At 36.3% G+C, this 13,159-nt stretch overlaps 1 protein-coding gene across 4 annotated transcripts; it reads left to right on the top strand.

Annotated features, from left to right (window-relative positions):
- The first annotated feature begins 1,067 nt into the window (after positions 1-1,067).
- Positions 1,068-10,409, top strand: LOC112738217 (uncharacterized). Of its 4 annotated transcripts, none has more exons than XM_025788557.3 (24): positions 1,068-1,803; positions 2,737-2,859; positions 2,972-3,058; positions 3,130-3,369; positions 3,445-3,579; positions 3,670-3,804; positions 3,902-4,024; positions 4,117-4,227; positions 4,330-4,419; positions 4,523-4,612; positions 5,038-5,166; positions 5,257-5,397; positions 5,479-5,568; positions 5,716-5,781; positions 6,009-6,161; positions 6,369-6,572; positions 6,660-6,728; positions 6,821-6,901; positions 7,011-7,118; positions 7,202-7,573; positions 7,937-8,230; positions 8,669-9,058; positions 9,163-9,406; positions 9,504-10,409. In XM_025788557.3, the coding sequence occupies exons 1-24, from the start codon at positions 1,716-1,718 to the stop codon at positions 10,168-10,170; spliced, it is 4,230 nt and encodes a 1,409-aa protein (XP_025644342.1). In that variant the 5' UTR covers positions 1,068-1,715; the 3' UTR covers positions 10,171-10,409. The 4 variants fall into 4 exon arrangements, with proteins under 4 accessions (XP_025644342.1, XP_072067950.1, XP_025644349.1 ...); XM_025788559.3 differs by having other exon boundaries at positions 1,141-1,803; positions 4,123-4,227; XM_072211849.1 differs by lacking the exon at positions 2,737-2,859 and having other exon boundaries at positions 1,137-1,803; positions 4,123-4,227.
- Positions 10,410-13,159: the final 2,750 nt, after the last annotated feature.

The raw sequence follows: 13,159 nt of genomic DNA, 5'->3' as shown, positions 1-13,159 counted from the left end.
AAATAAATCTCAGTACTCAGTTTGGTGCAAAATGGGAGACATGAATTGAAACAAGAATGAAATTCTAATTTAATTTGCACAAAGGGTAAAATTGGAATTAATTAATTGAAATGAAAGTATTTTAGGTATAAAATGTTATTAAAGTTTCAGTCTCCATCTCTAAAAATTCCAATCCCCTGTGTCCCTACTTTTTGAAAGTACTGAAATACTGAAATTTTAGAGACAGAGACAGAAATTTTAGTACCAGAGACAGAGACAGAGACAGAGATATTAAATCCAAATTGAAGAAAGATTTGATATATAAATTTTTATCTCTAGAATACTTTTTATTATATATATAAACAAAAAATACTTTTATTATGTTTTAAAACGTTTAATTTTAATGCATTGATATCTTAAAAGAGTTTTATACTATCAACAACCAAATTCACGTGTTTATTTCACACTTTTTAACTAATGAATTTGAAAATTAATTATTTTAAGTTTAATTATTTTTGTTGGTCTTTATAATTGTAATTAGGTTCTTATATTTTTTTAAGTAGATCTCTACACTACTTTTAATTTTATAATTAGATTCTTGCGAGTATAAAAAATATTAGAATTAACGAAATATTTTTCTGCAAATTGAAGGTGTTCACAATTAAGATTCTAATTAAATCTTTGACTATATTTTTTTAGGAGAAATATTTCGTTAATTTTAAAATTTTTGACACGAAAAAGATCTTATTACAAAATTAAAAGAAGTACAAGGACTAAATTAAAAGAAAAAAATATATAAAGACTTAATTATAAATTTGGTAAAATGATAAAGACTAATAGAATAATTAAACCTTATTTTTACTTACATGACAATACACGATCAATTATTTGTGTAAAACTCTTTTATATTGCTAAATATTTTCTAAAATTTAAACCCAAATTTTTTAATAAAAATATAAATTAATTGGTAGGTAAGTGTTTAGAAAAAAATTTAAGTATATCAAAAACACCAGTGTTCCAATTATTTTAACCGTTAATTTTAATTAATATATATTATATATATTTTTTATAATTCAAATCAACGGTTAATACAGTATTTTCGGTACACTGGAACTCTTCTAAGTGTTTATTACTAGTTAATAATAAAATAAGAGCATGAACATAAAATAAAATAGAATAAAAACCAACAGTACTGTGCTCCTGGAAATCCGTGTCCCACCCCAACTGCCTCTGTGAGGGAGGGAGAGAGGGTCATATAATCATTCATTTATTATTATTTTTTCTTTTCTTGAGTTACCTTAAAGTGTGTATGGATTGTTCAATACACAAACTTAATAATTTTGTTTATTTTCTTTGATTCAGTTTCAAAACTTTTTTGCTCTTAAGTGGAAACACTTCAAACTCTTTTTCTGCTTTCAATTCCAATCTATATTTCTCTTCTGCCATGGAAATGTTTCCTCAACAACACTCTCTTTGCAAATTATTCCAGTTCTCATGTTGTTCTCAAGAGACACTTGTTCTTACCCTTTGCACCAAACACTCTTCTTTTTCTTCTTCTTTGTTGCTCCATAACTTTCCTTCTCATTGCTATGGTGTAACTTCATGAGGTTCTTCTTCAATTTAAGACCTTTCTATTCTTGCTTCAAGTGGGTACCTTCCAAATCTCTGATTTGTTTTCTCTAGTTTTCCTTATCTGAACTTGCTTCTGAGGTGGTTTCTCTTTGGAGATTGGTGTAATGGGGGTGGGGGTAGTTTTGTCATTGACTCTTCAGCTGGTGAAGCTCTTCATCATTGGCTCTGTTGTGACACTGCAAGGATCCAAAGGTAGCAACTTAATCTTCAGAACTCAGTGTTAAAGTTAGTCTCTTTTTTGTAGCCAAAAAGTAATGCTTAAGCTACAAGAACTTGATCTGGATCAGCTCACTTAATTTTTCTGCTTTTACACTGTTGGTATTGTAATTTATTCTATAGAGACCCTGAACTATCATTGTGAGTTTGATATCAAATTATTAGCAGAAAAAAGAACATATAAAATAAAAAAAAAAACTTATTGTATCATCCCAACATCAGGCTGGTTGAGTGGTAGGCAAGTTTCCTTCTCGGTGTTTGTGAGTTTGAATCTTGGGGTGCAAAAAAACTTGTATTGGGAGAATCAGACGTAGTTTCTTTAGTTGGATTAGTCCAGTTCTTGGGGATCAGGTCCAGATACTGAAATAAAGAAAAAGAATTGGCTAGGATCACCAATCACCAATTCATTAATCTAAGGCAAAGTTGTTTCAATTCTCTTCTAATTAAGCTAGGTGCTAGGTTATGATTGCTTGATTAATATGAGGGAATATTCTCCTCTAATAATACAATTTGATGCGTATAGATTTTACTGATTTATTTATGGTTGTATTTCCCACCATCATTGCAAGACGAAATTAGTGAGGGTAATTTTACCCCTGCATTCATTGCTTTTTGAGCCCTATGTAAAAAGTTAGTGTTGTTTCTTATTATGAATCTGGTATATTTGAAGTTGTAGATGTAGAAAACATGAATTCAAAATTGTTTCCAAATTTGTCTCTTAATTGGCCGGAGATGCTTTATCTATAAAATGTTAAATATTGCTGATGAGAGTAGTAGATATGCTTGGTTTATTAAGTTGTTTGAGTCATCTCTTTGATAAGTTTGAACTAGCTGAACAAAGATTTAATCATTTAGCTCCTTTCCTCACATGGGATTTTCGGCTTTCAAACTGATGCCGTCTTCTTAAAGGGTCTGTTATATCCCCATCTCCGGCATTCGCTCCGGTCATTCATCCCAGAGGAGAAACACTTGGGCCTATCCATCATGGACACTGGAGAAGCAATGCACCGAGCTCCCCAGTGGATCCAGATGGTATATCTAAATATATTACAAAACTGGTTTGAATTTTGAGCTTTTCAAACTTAATTATTAACTTTCTTCACAAGTCACTGGTGCTATTTGACACTTGTATTGCTTCATTCAGGGTTTCTCCTATCCCCAAATCCAGCATCTTTGCCCATGAATCCTTCACCTAGAACCATTTCTCCGAGCTCTCCAGAAGTATCAAATGGTAACCTTACTTTAGTTCATTAATTCATCCTAGGATCATCTGATAAAAATATTGAATTTTTCGACATCCAGGGTCGTTCTTGCCTACTCCAGTTTCATCTCCTATTCCTCCTCATAAGATTAAGGGAATTGAACCATCCATATCTCCCAGTAGTAGTCCAACCACCATAACATTATCACCATCGAACAAGGCTGCGCCTATATCGGCAACTGGTCAAGGGAATGCACCACCACTGCAATCAATACAACCAAGTCCACCTCAAAGGAAAGCACCTCCTATTAGGCCTCCTGAATCATCTCCAATTTCTAGAGGTAAAACATCTCTTCTGCCTACATCTTTCAAATGATATTGACCAAACTCTGGCCTCATGATTGCATTTTGAACAGCTCAACCTCCAAAATCTTTTGGCAAGTTTCCAAATAATTCACCAGCGAGCCAACCAATCGAACCCGGAAGTTTTCCCCCTGTGGTTGAGAATAGGAATGCTAGCAAGAGTCACACCCCGAACCCAATTTCACCAGGTATGTGAAAAAAGTGTTGTCATGTAATTCACAGAATTTTTACTGCATGTACTCACCAAAATTGTGTTCTTTGATTGATTATATGCACAGCTCCAACTGCAGTACCATCTACCAACTTGCCTACATCTTCACCAGTAAGTCAACCAGTTGAAAATGGCAGTTTCCCCCCTAATATTCACACAGAGGGTGCAAAGAAGGGTCATTCACTGAAACCGGTTGCACCGGGTATGCGATAAACGATACTCTTGTTAAATGTTTCTGAAATTTCCTCTTTCCAATTGGTATTCACCAAAAGTATGGTATTATTCTGTGTTGTAAACAGCTCCTCTTGCAGTCATTTTGCCCAAACTTTCACCGAGTCAGCCACCTGAACATGGAAGCTTGCCTCCAACTACTCAGAAGAGTAATTCCAGTGACAGTCACAAACAGGATCCAGTTTCACAAGGTAACTCTTCTAGATTCTTCTAACTTCTTTTTCATTGCCACTGTTCAGATGATATTGAACCTAAATATATTTTTTTATGTCATTTTGAATAGCTCCAGTTGCATTATCTCCTGCAACTTTGCCAGAAAATTCACCCAACGTTCATAACAGAACTGTAAATAAGGGTCTTGCTCACACTCCAACCGCAGAGCCAGCATCACCAAGTATGTTATGTCGATTTATTGGTCTTTATCATCTATCAGGATTCAACTAATCAACTGTATAGTTCCAGACTTCTAGACACATTCATTTTCCTTCAAGTGCAGATTCTTTTGCATCCCCGCCATCAAAAATGGAAAATAACCAACCAGTAGGCCGTCCTGTTCTTCCAAAAGTAACTCCATCTATATCTCCTGGTAAATCTTATTACCTTAATTTGATGGAAGAGGAGGGAAACCTAAATTTATACTCTGACCAGAATGATCACTTGGATTTTTCTAAATGCTTTTTTACTTGCAGCACAAGTTACACCACCAAAAAGTGCATATCCAATAAATCCACCACCTTTCCACCCCGTTATACCAGCAGCATCTCCATCAAAATTACCAGGTGCATATTTCAACAATAGATTCTGTTCAATTATCCTTCCAATCTAATTTAGTTATTTGTATCCAAGGATTGCACAACTACATTTTTCATTTAGTCATTTAATTTATTCATTTTTAAATTTATATTCTCTCAGCACTTAAAATGATGAAGGTATAAAGCACAAGGTTAAATATACTATGTTACTGGCTTGAATTACAAGTGTTGATATACCCAGAAAGAGATATGATCTTTTATCCTTAACATGTTGTGTAACAATTTGCCATTGAGTTGAGACATTATGGAATTAGATTCACTAACAATAGAATGGAGACTAAAAGTAATGATCATGTGTTACTGATATGAAATTCTTCCTTAACATTCCTAATTAATTAATACTCCATACAAGTTACAAAGTGTAACAATAAAAGAATGATCATATGGTGCAGCACCTGCTGTCTCTCCCACACTAACACCTTCCAGAAAATCTGATTGGAAAAGTAACGGCAAACCAGTTTCAGCACCGTTGTACAAAGCACCAAAGCCATTACCAGCTATAGTACACTCCCCTGTTCAAGGTAACATAGAGCTACTTTTAATTCTTGACTTGTAATTTTGAGCTGGTATTCATTGACCCTAAATATATTTTCCAATTGCATTTCGAACAGTCCCAGTTGCGTCACCTCCTGTGAATTTGCCCGAAAATTCACCAGTTCGCCAACCTATTCATCAAGGAAGTTTAGCTCCTGTTGTTCATAACAAAACTGAAAATAAGGGCCATATTCACACCCAAGAGCCAGCATCACCAAGTATGTTCATATATCGACTATCATATCTTCTTTGAATTCAACTATATTATTCTAAACTTCCTGGTTTTCATTGAAGCACAGATTTTCTTGCATCCCCACCATGGAAAATGGAAAATAACCAATCAGTTGGCGGTCTTGTTTTTCCAGAAATAACTCCTTCCATATCACCTGGTAAATCTTATTGCCTTAAACCATCTAACGGTTTACAATGTGATCTTCATGTGAAGACATCATCATTGAAGTATCCACGTTTCTTCTTTGATCAGAATGATCACTTGAATTTGCCTAATTATTTTTTCTTATGTTGTATTCATGCAGCACAAGTTGCACCACCACCTTTCCACCCAGTTTCACCACCAACAGTATCTCCATCAAAATTGCCAGGTTCATAGTTTGACAAAAGGATTCTATTTAGTTATTTCAATAGTGCCTCTAACGAAATATCTGCTGTCACGAAAAATGTACGGGTTTCTCATATATTCAATGGTCCTAGAATCTTAAACATTATATCTGATTGCTGTAATTTCTTCCTTTCTTTTCTGTTGAAAAGTCTATTCTTCTATACTTTTTCAACTTGTGAATACTTAAATGGTGCTAAACCTGTGGTGCAGTACCTGATGTCTCTCCGGCAGTACCTGTTGTTGTCTCTCCGGCACTAACTCCTTCCAGAAGCTTCGATTGGAAACGTAGGGGAGAACCAGTTTCGGCACCATTGTACAAAGCACCTATGCCGCTACCAGCTGTAGTACATCCCCCTGTTCAAGGTATATATGGTAAAATTGATCTACTTTTGACATAGTGCATTTTTAGAATTGAGGCTGGTGAGTTATACTAACAGCATAAAGTTTCTGTAACAATATTATTCAAGCTTCAGATTATTCGAGTAATTTACAAAACGGTTTTACTTCTATAAATAAAGACACATATGACATACCTCACTTCATTTATTTATGTTGTTCTTTCTGTTGTAGCCCATGCTGTACATAATTCAAGGCAGTTTCATCATGCTCCTGCCCCTCCGGCGTCTCCTCCTAAATCTGCATCAGAAAAAGAATATCATTCTCCTGCATCTTCACCATTAACCACATCTTATAAACATCACTCTAGGAGTATAGCCACCAGCCCTGCTCCTACATCATCATATTCGGTTTCCCCTCCGACTTCAGAACACCAAGGTTTGATGTGTTACCTTACCTGATCTATCGAATTTTGCCAGTATTTTAGCTGCAATTTAATATAACTTTCTTGGTTATTTTATGTAGATCACCAAATTCCTCCACCACTGCCGACAACGGAACGAACACATCATGCTTCGCCACCAGCAAACACAGGTTCCTAACAAAGAACAGTGATTTGTAAGATATTTCACTAAATAAATGATATGTAGAAATTTTAAATTACCGAACCTTTTTCCACATGGTAGGCTCTACACTTTCCTCACCAGCCAGCCAGGTTTCTCCGGCTCCTTCTCCATGGTTCATAATATCTCCTCACCCAACCAAAAGTAAGAAGTTCTGAAATTCCATACTTACTGGAACTACTTAACAAAATCTTCTATTTTCATCATTCTCATCTACTTATCCTTTTCAACATTCGTTATGTTTCTTTGCAAGTTCTATTTCATCCTCCTAAAGTATCTCCTTCGCGGTCTCCTGCGGAGAGTCCTAAGAAGCCAGTCCTGCCTCAAATTCACACACTGCCTCCACCACCTCCTAATGAAGGTTAGCTCTTTTATTTGCATATTTTCTTATTGCAAGGTTTATATAATTATATTTACTAATACCTACGTTCTATGTTGTTTCAGATTGTTTATCAACTATTTGTTCAGAGCCCTACACAAATTCTCCACCTGGAGCACCATGCAGATGTGTCCTTCCCATGAAAGTTGGTCTTCGCCTTGATGTTTCTCTGTATACCTTCTTCCCTTTGGTTTCAGAGCTTGCTTCCGAGATTGCTGCAGGGGTTTTCATGACACAAAGTCAAGTTCGAATTATGGGAGCCGAAGCGGCAAGCCAAGATCCAGATAAAACTGATGCTCTCATCTTCTTGGTACCCATTGGGGAAGGCTTTGATCACACTACTGCCTTATTGAATTCTGAGAGATTTTGGCAGAAGAAGGTTGCAATAAAATCTTCTTACTTTGGTAGCTATGAAGTCTTGTATGTTAGCTATCCAGGTATATACTTATATATATATATATGGATTGGATTCTCAAATTCTTGCATTTAAAGGTGAAAACTCACATGCAGTTGAAATTGACAGTTAGATATTTTGACATGTGTGATTTAATTGTCACCTAACAATTCTCAACTATCGATTTCACATGAAGGCGGTCACCATTCTCTTTTAGGTGGAACTCAAGTTCTTTATGTGAAGTTGATAGTTAAGAATTGTGAGATTTTTTGACATACTTGACTAAATTGTCATCTAACAATTCTCGACTATCAACTTCGCTTCACACGCAACATCGAGTGAGTTGTCACCTTCTCTTTATGAGTATTTTGGTTAGAGAATTTTTCATCGGTTCCTTTGTTTATAGGTTTACCACCACCTCCTCCTCTACCACCTTCAAGCATTTCGTCGATATACGGTGGTCCATATTCAAATAATGGCAACAATGGAAGAATGATAAAGCCCCTTGGGGTGGACATACAGCAGAGGCATCACAAAGATGGACTTAGTAGGGGCATCATTGCTATTATTGCTCTCTCGGTTTTTCTTGCTCTTGTTTTATCATTGGCTGCTGGTTGGGCCTTGTTCAAGTATAGACATCATGTAAGCCAGCCAACATCAACCCCGCGTGTTTCGCCACGTTCTGTTACCAAAACACAAGGTAACGCTGCTTGTAAGATCTGGTTATATGGTGAATTAGTGCAGTACTGTCCTGTCATAAACTATTTCTTGGTTTTGATCATTAAACACTACAAAATATTCCAGTAAGAGAAACGGTACAAATTACAATCCAGGCTTTTGCAAATGGAATTCTATGCAAAACTTAATCATTATTGTTAAAATCCATTATTAACCAATAAAATACATAAGCAAATAGTAACCCAGCAGATGAGACAACGAATATATTTGTATGTTTGATTTAATCAATATATATATATATATATATATATATATATATATATATATAATCAAAGTTGTAAAACAAAAAGGGTTGTAACACAGCAAGACCTAATTAGCAGCCACAATTTCTTAAGATAAAGGTACTAATACTTTCATGTATCAGCCTCTTGATTATGCAATGAACATATGAATTTCACAGGAACTACTGAATCATTAGCAGCTGGGGGAATTGCTTCAGCCTCATCATCATTTCGATCTAGCATTGCTGCTTATAAAGGATCCGCTAAGACTTTCAGTGCAAGCGACATTGAGAAAGCCAGCAATAACTTTAACGATTCAAGGATACTTGGAGAAGGTGGTTTTGGTCGGGTTTATAGTGGTATTTTTGAAGATGGGACAAAAGCAGCAATCAAGGTTCTCAAAAGGGAGGATCATCATGGTGACCGTGAATTCTTAGCTGAAGTTGAGATGCTTAGCCGCCTTCACCACAGAAATTTGGTTAAGCTTATTGGTATATGCACCGAGGTTAGCTTCCGCTGCCTGGTCTATGAACTCATCCCAAATGGCAGCGTGGAATCCCATTTACATGGTACTTATCTTTTCCTGATTTGCTTCCTTCGGCCTTAAGTAACGTGCCGCTTGTTTATTTCTTCAGGTTAAATACTTGTTTAGCTTTGATTTTATGCTTGGTAGGTGTTGACAGGGAAAACAGTCCACTTGATTGGAGTGCTAGGATTAAGATTGCTCTCGGTGCTGCGCGTGGTCTGGCTTATCTGCATGAAGATTCAAGCCCCCCTGTCATACACAGGGACTTCAAGTCTAGTAATATCTTGTTGGAAGATGATTTTACACCAAAAGTATCTGATTTTGGATTAGCTAGAACTGCGGCCGACGAAGAGAACAGACACATATCAACCCGTGTCATGGGAACTTTTGGGTATGAAGTTTTTCTTTCTTGATTCTACTCTCTAGAATTCGAAACTTGAAACTCGATTGTGCACTCTGTAATATCTATTTTCTTCCAATGTTTGAAGATATGTGGCTCCGGAGTATGCAATGACTGGCCATCTTCTTGTGAAGAGCGATGTGTACAGCTATGGTGTTGTTCTTCTTGAGCTTCTAACAGGAAGAAAACCAGTAGATATGTCGCAAGCACCCGGTCAAGAGAATCTCGTTGCATGGGCTCGTCCCTTACTCACAAGTAAAGAAGGATTGGAAGCGATAATAGACCCGTCTCTAGGGACTGATGTGCCTTGGGATAGTGTGGCCAAAGTTGCAGCCATTGCTTCAATGTGTGTTCAACCAGAGGTTTCGGACCGTCCTTTCATGGGTGAAGTTGTTCAGGCTCTAAAACTTGTGAGTAATGAATGTGATGAAGCAAAAGAAGCAGGTACAAGAAATTCTAGCCAGGAGGATTTATCTCTTGATTTGGATAATGTTTCTAGTCAACTACCAGATCATTTCCAATTCCAACGCCAATTCTCTGCCGCCAACTATACTTCTGGAAGTGATATCGAAAAAGGTTTGTCATCATTTGAGATATTCAGCTCCTCAGCAAGATTTGGAAGGCAAGATTCGGGATCTTTTCGACGTCACTCCTATTCGGCTCCTTTGAGAACCGGAAGAAAGCAGCAGTTGTGGCAGGTTATTAGCCGGCTTTCGGGTAGTGTAAGTGAACACAGAACCATCTCCAAGTTATGACCAGGTTCAAATTGAATCATTACATTTTCTTTTTTCCTTTGAATCTTTGTTTCATAACTCGACATAACTCACTCACTACTCTGATTGAACCCTTTTTGAGGTTTGAGATGGGAATAGAAGCAAGTTGTAAATAGGATGTGACATGTTTTTTATTCTAACTGCAAAATCTTGTGTAACTATTACTGATTCTGAAGAGGGAAAGCATTAATATAAATGACTTAATTTAGTTTGATGATAAATGAGTGAAGTTGGCTCTTTTTCTTTAGCGACACTTATCACTCAAATACAGATACAATATACATAATGTTAAATATACGATCATTCTTGTGTTTTTATTTAACTGTTTAAGTTTTGCGTTAAGGGATTTCATGATACATAATATAATCCTTGCCGTTGCAGAATCAAGTACGGGTTTGTTTGGGTGAGTTTTTACGAAAAGATTTTTTTATTCAAGTGATTTTTTTTAAAAGATCTTTTAAAAAAGTAAAAGTAATTTTATGTTTAGATATCTCATATAAAATATTTTTTTCTTCGACCTTTGACTTTCTCATTGCAAATACATGTTTTAAAAAGAGAGACAAACATCTTATAACATATAAGAGTGGCATGACAAGCTCTCAAATCAATTTCTTCTTGTTGAGGAGAGTCGACCGAAAATTTTGCATTAATTGTAAAATTATCTCAGAAGAGTTTAACAACACAACATAGGATGCTCGTTATGGATTTTTGCGTTGAACAAAAGTTGAGGAAAAGACATCATACGAAGAACCCAAGAATAAGGTGGTGGCGGATGAAAGGTGAAGAACAAAGAAGCTTCCTAAGACGGGTAGGAGAAGAGGCAAAGTGGGATGAGAATGGAAGCGCGAAGGAGATATGTAGGGAAATGGCAGAAGTTATCAAAAGAATAGGAAAAGAAAGTTTTGGTGAATCTAAAGGGATATGACCAAGAGACAAGGAATCCTGGTGGTGGAATTCGAGTGTACAAGAAAAGATAAAGATAAAAAGGGAGTGCTTTAAAGAGTGGTCTTTGTGCCGCAATGCAGATAATTGGAAAAAATATAAGGCGGCGAAGAAAGAGACAAAAGTGATTGTAAGTGAAGTAAAACAAGAGCATATGAGGGTCTCTACCAGTCTCTAGGCACGAAAGAAGGAGAAAAAGGTATATATAGAATCGCAAAGAGTCGTGAAAGAAGAACGAGAGATTTGGATCAGGTTAAGTGCATAAAGGATAAAGACGGAGAGGTGTTGGCTCAGGAGGAGAAGATTAATGAAAGGTGGAAGAGCTACTTCTACGAGTTATTTAATAAAGGGCATAAGACTCTTCCAAGCCTTGGTCGGTTATACACAAAGGAAGAAGATCAAGACTTTGATTACTACCGAAGGATTCGAGACTTTGAGGTAACAGAGGTTCTAAAGCAGATGAAAAATGGCAGGGCGGTAGGACCCGATAATATCTCGATTGAAGTTTAGAATGGCCTTGGAGAAAAAGGTATCAATTGGTCAACCAAACTTTTTAATTAGATTTTAAGGTCAAAGAAGATGTCTGATAAGTGGAGAAAGAGCACATTGATACCTATCTACAAGAATAAGGGGGATATACAAAGTTGCAAAAACTTTACAGGGATCAAGCTCATGAGCCATACCATGAAGTTATGGGAAATGATGATAAAGCGGAGGTTGAGAAAAGAGACACAAGTAACAGAGAACCAATTTAATTTTATGCCAAACAAATCCACCGTCGAAGTAATATACCTGTTAAGAAGGATGATGGAGAGGTATCATAGTAATAAAAGGGATCTACATATGATGTTTATTGATTTGGAAAAAGCATACGATAGGGTGCCAAGGGAGGTCTTATGGAAGGTTTTAGAAAAGAAGAGAGTAAGAATCGCATATATTTGTGCAATTAAAGCATGTATGATAGAGCCACAACAAGTGTGAAGACTCAAGGTGGTGTGACAGAGGAATTTTCTATTGGTATAGGATTACACCAGGCATCTTCCTTAAGTCCATATATTTTCACATTAGTTTTGGAAGTACTCAGAGCACATCCAAAAGCCTGCGCCATGGTGCATGCTTTTTGCTGATGATATCATTCTTATAGGAGAGTCAAGAAAAGACCTAAATAAGAAGTTGGACTTATGGGGAGAAGCTCTAGAAGTGTATGGTCTGTGTATAAGCTGTAGCAAGACGAAATATATGGAATGTAAGTTCGGTTTGCGAAGGAAAAATCCTAAAATAAAGGTGAAGATTGGAGAAAATATCATACGAAAAGTTAAAGTTTTAAGTATCTTGGATGTATCATACAGGATAATGGAGAGATTGAACAAGATGTAAATCATAAGATCCAAACAGATTGGTCAAAATAGCGGAGTGCATATGGTTTTATATGTGACAAAAAAGTGCCTTAAAAAGTTAAAGGTAAATTCTATTGCACTGCTATAAGACCGGCTATGCTTTATGGTACAGAGTGTTGGGCGGCTAAAGGGGAGTACGAACATAAGCTAAGTGTGGCAAAGATGAAGATGTTGAGATGGATAAGCGGTAGGTCATACGCGATTGGATAAAATAAGGAACGAAGATATAAGGGAGAGAGTTAGAGTCACACCCATTGTGGAAAAGATGGTAGAATCCCGTCTCAAGTGGTTTGGACATGTGAGAAAAAGACCGACAGAACACCCAGTCAGGAGGATGGATGAGACGGAGGATGGACAAGGGGTGAAAAGTAGAGGAAGATCTAATAAGACCATCCATGAGGTGGTCAAACGAGATCTACATGTAAAAAGTCTCGCTGTAGACATGATACATGATAGAGTTCAATGGCGTCGTTTAATTCATATAGCCGACCCCATCTAATGGGACAAGACTTTGTTGTTGTTGTTTGTAACAATTATGTTTGGGTACAATAATATAAAAACATTTTTTTACTTATTTATTATGTTAAAAACATCTTTTTTTTTAATCAAAAATATTTTTTTTAAAAAAATAT

Source organism: Arachis hypogaea, chromosome 13 (genome assembly GCF_003086295.3).
Source record: "Arachis hypogaea cultivar Tifrunner chromosome 13, arahy.Tifrunner.gnm2.J5K5, whole genome shotgun sequence".
NCBI lineage: Eukaryota > Viridiplantae > Streptophyta > Magnoliopsida > Fabales > Fabaceae > Arachis > Arachis hypogaea.
This window is presented reverse-complemented; position numbering and strand designations above follow the sequence as displayed.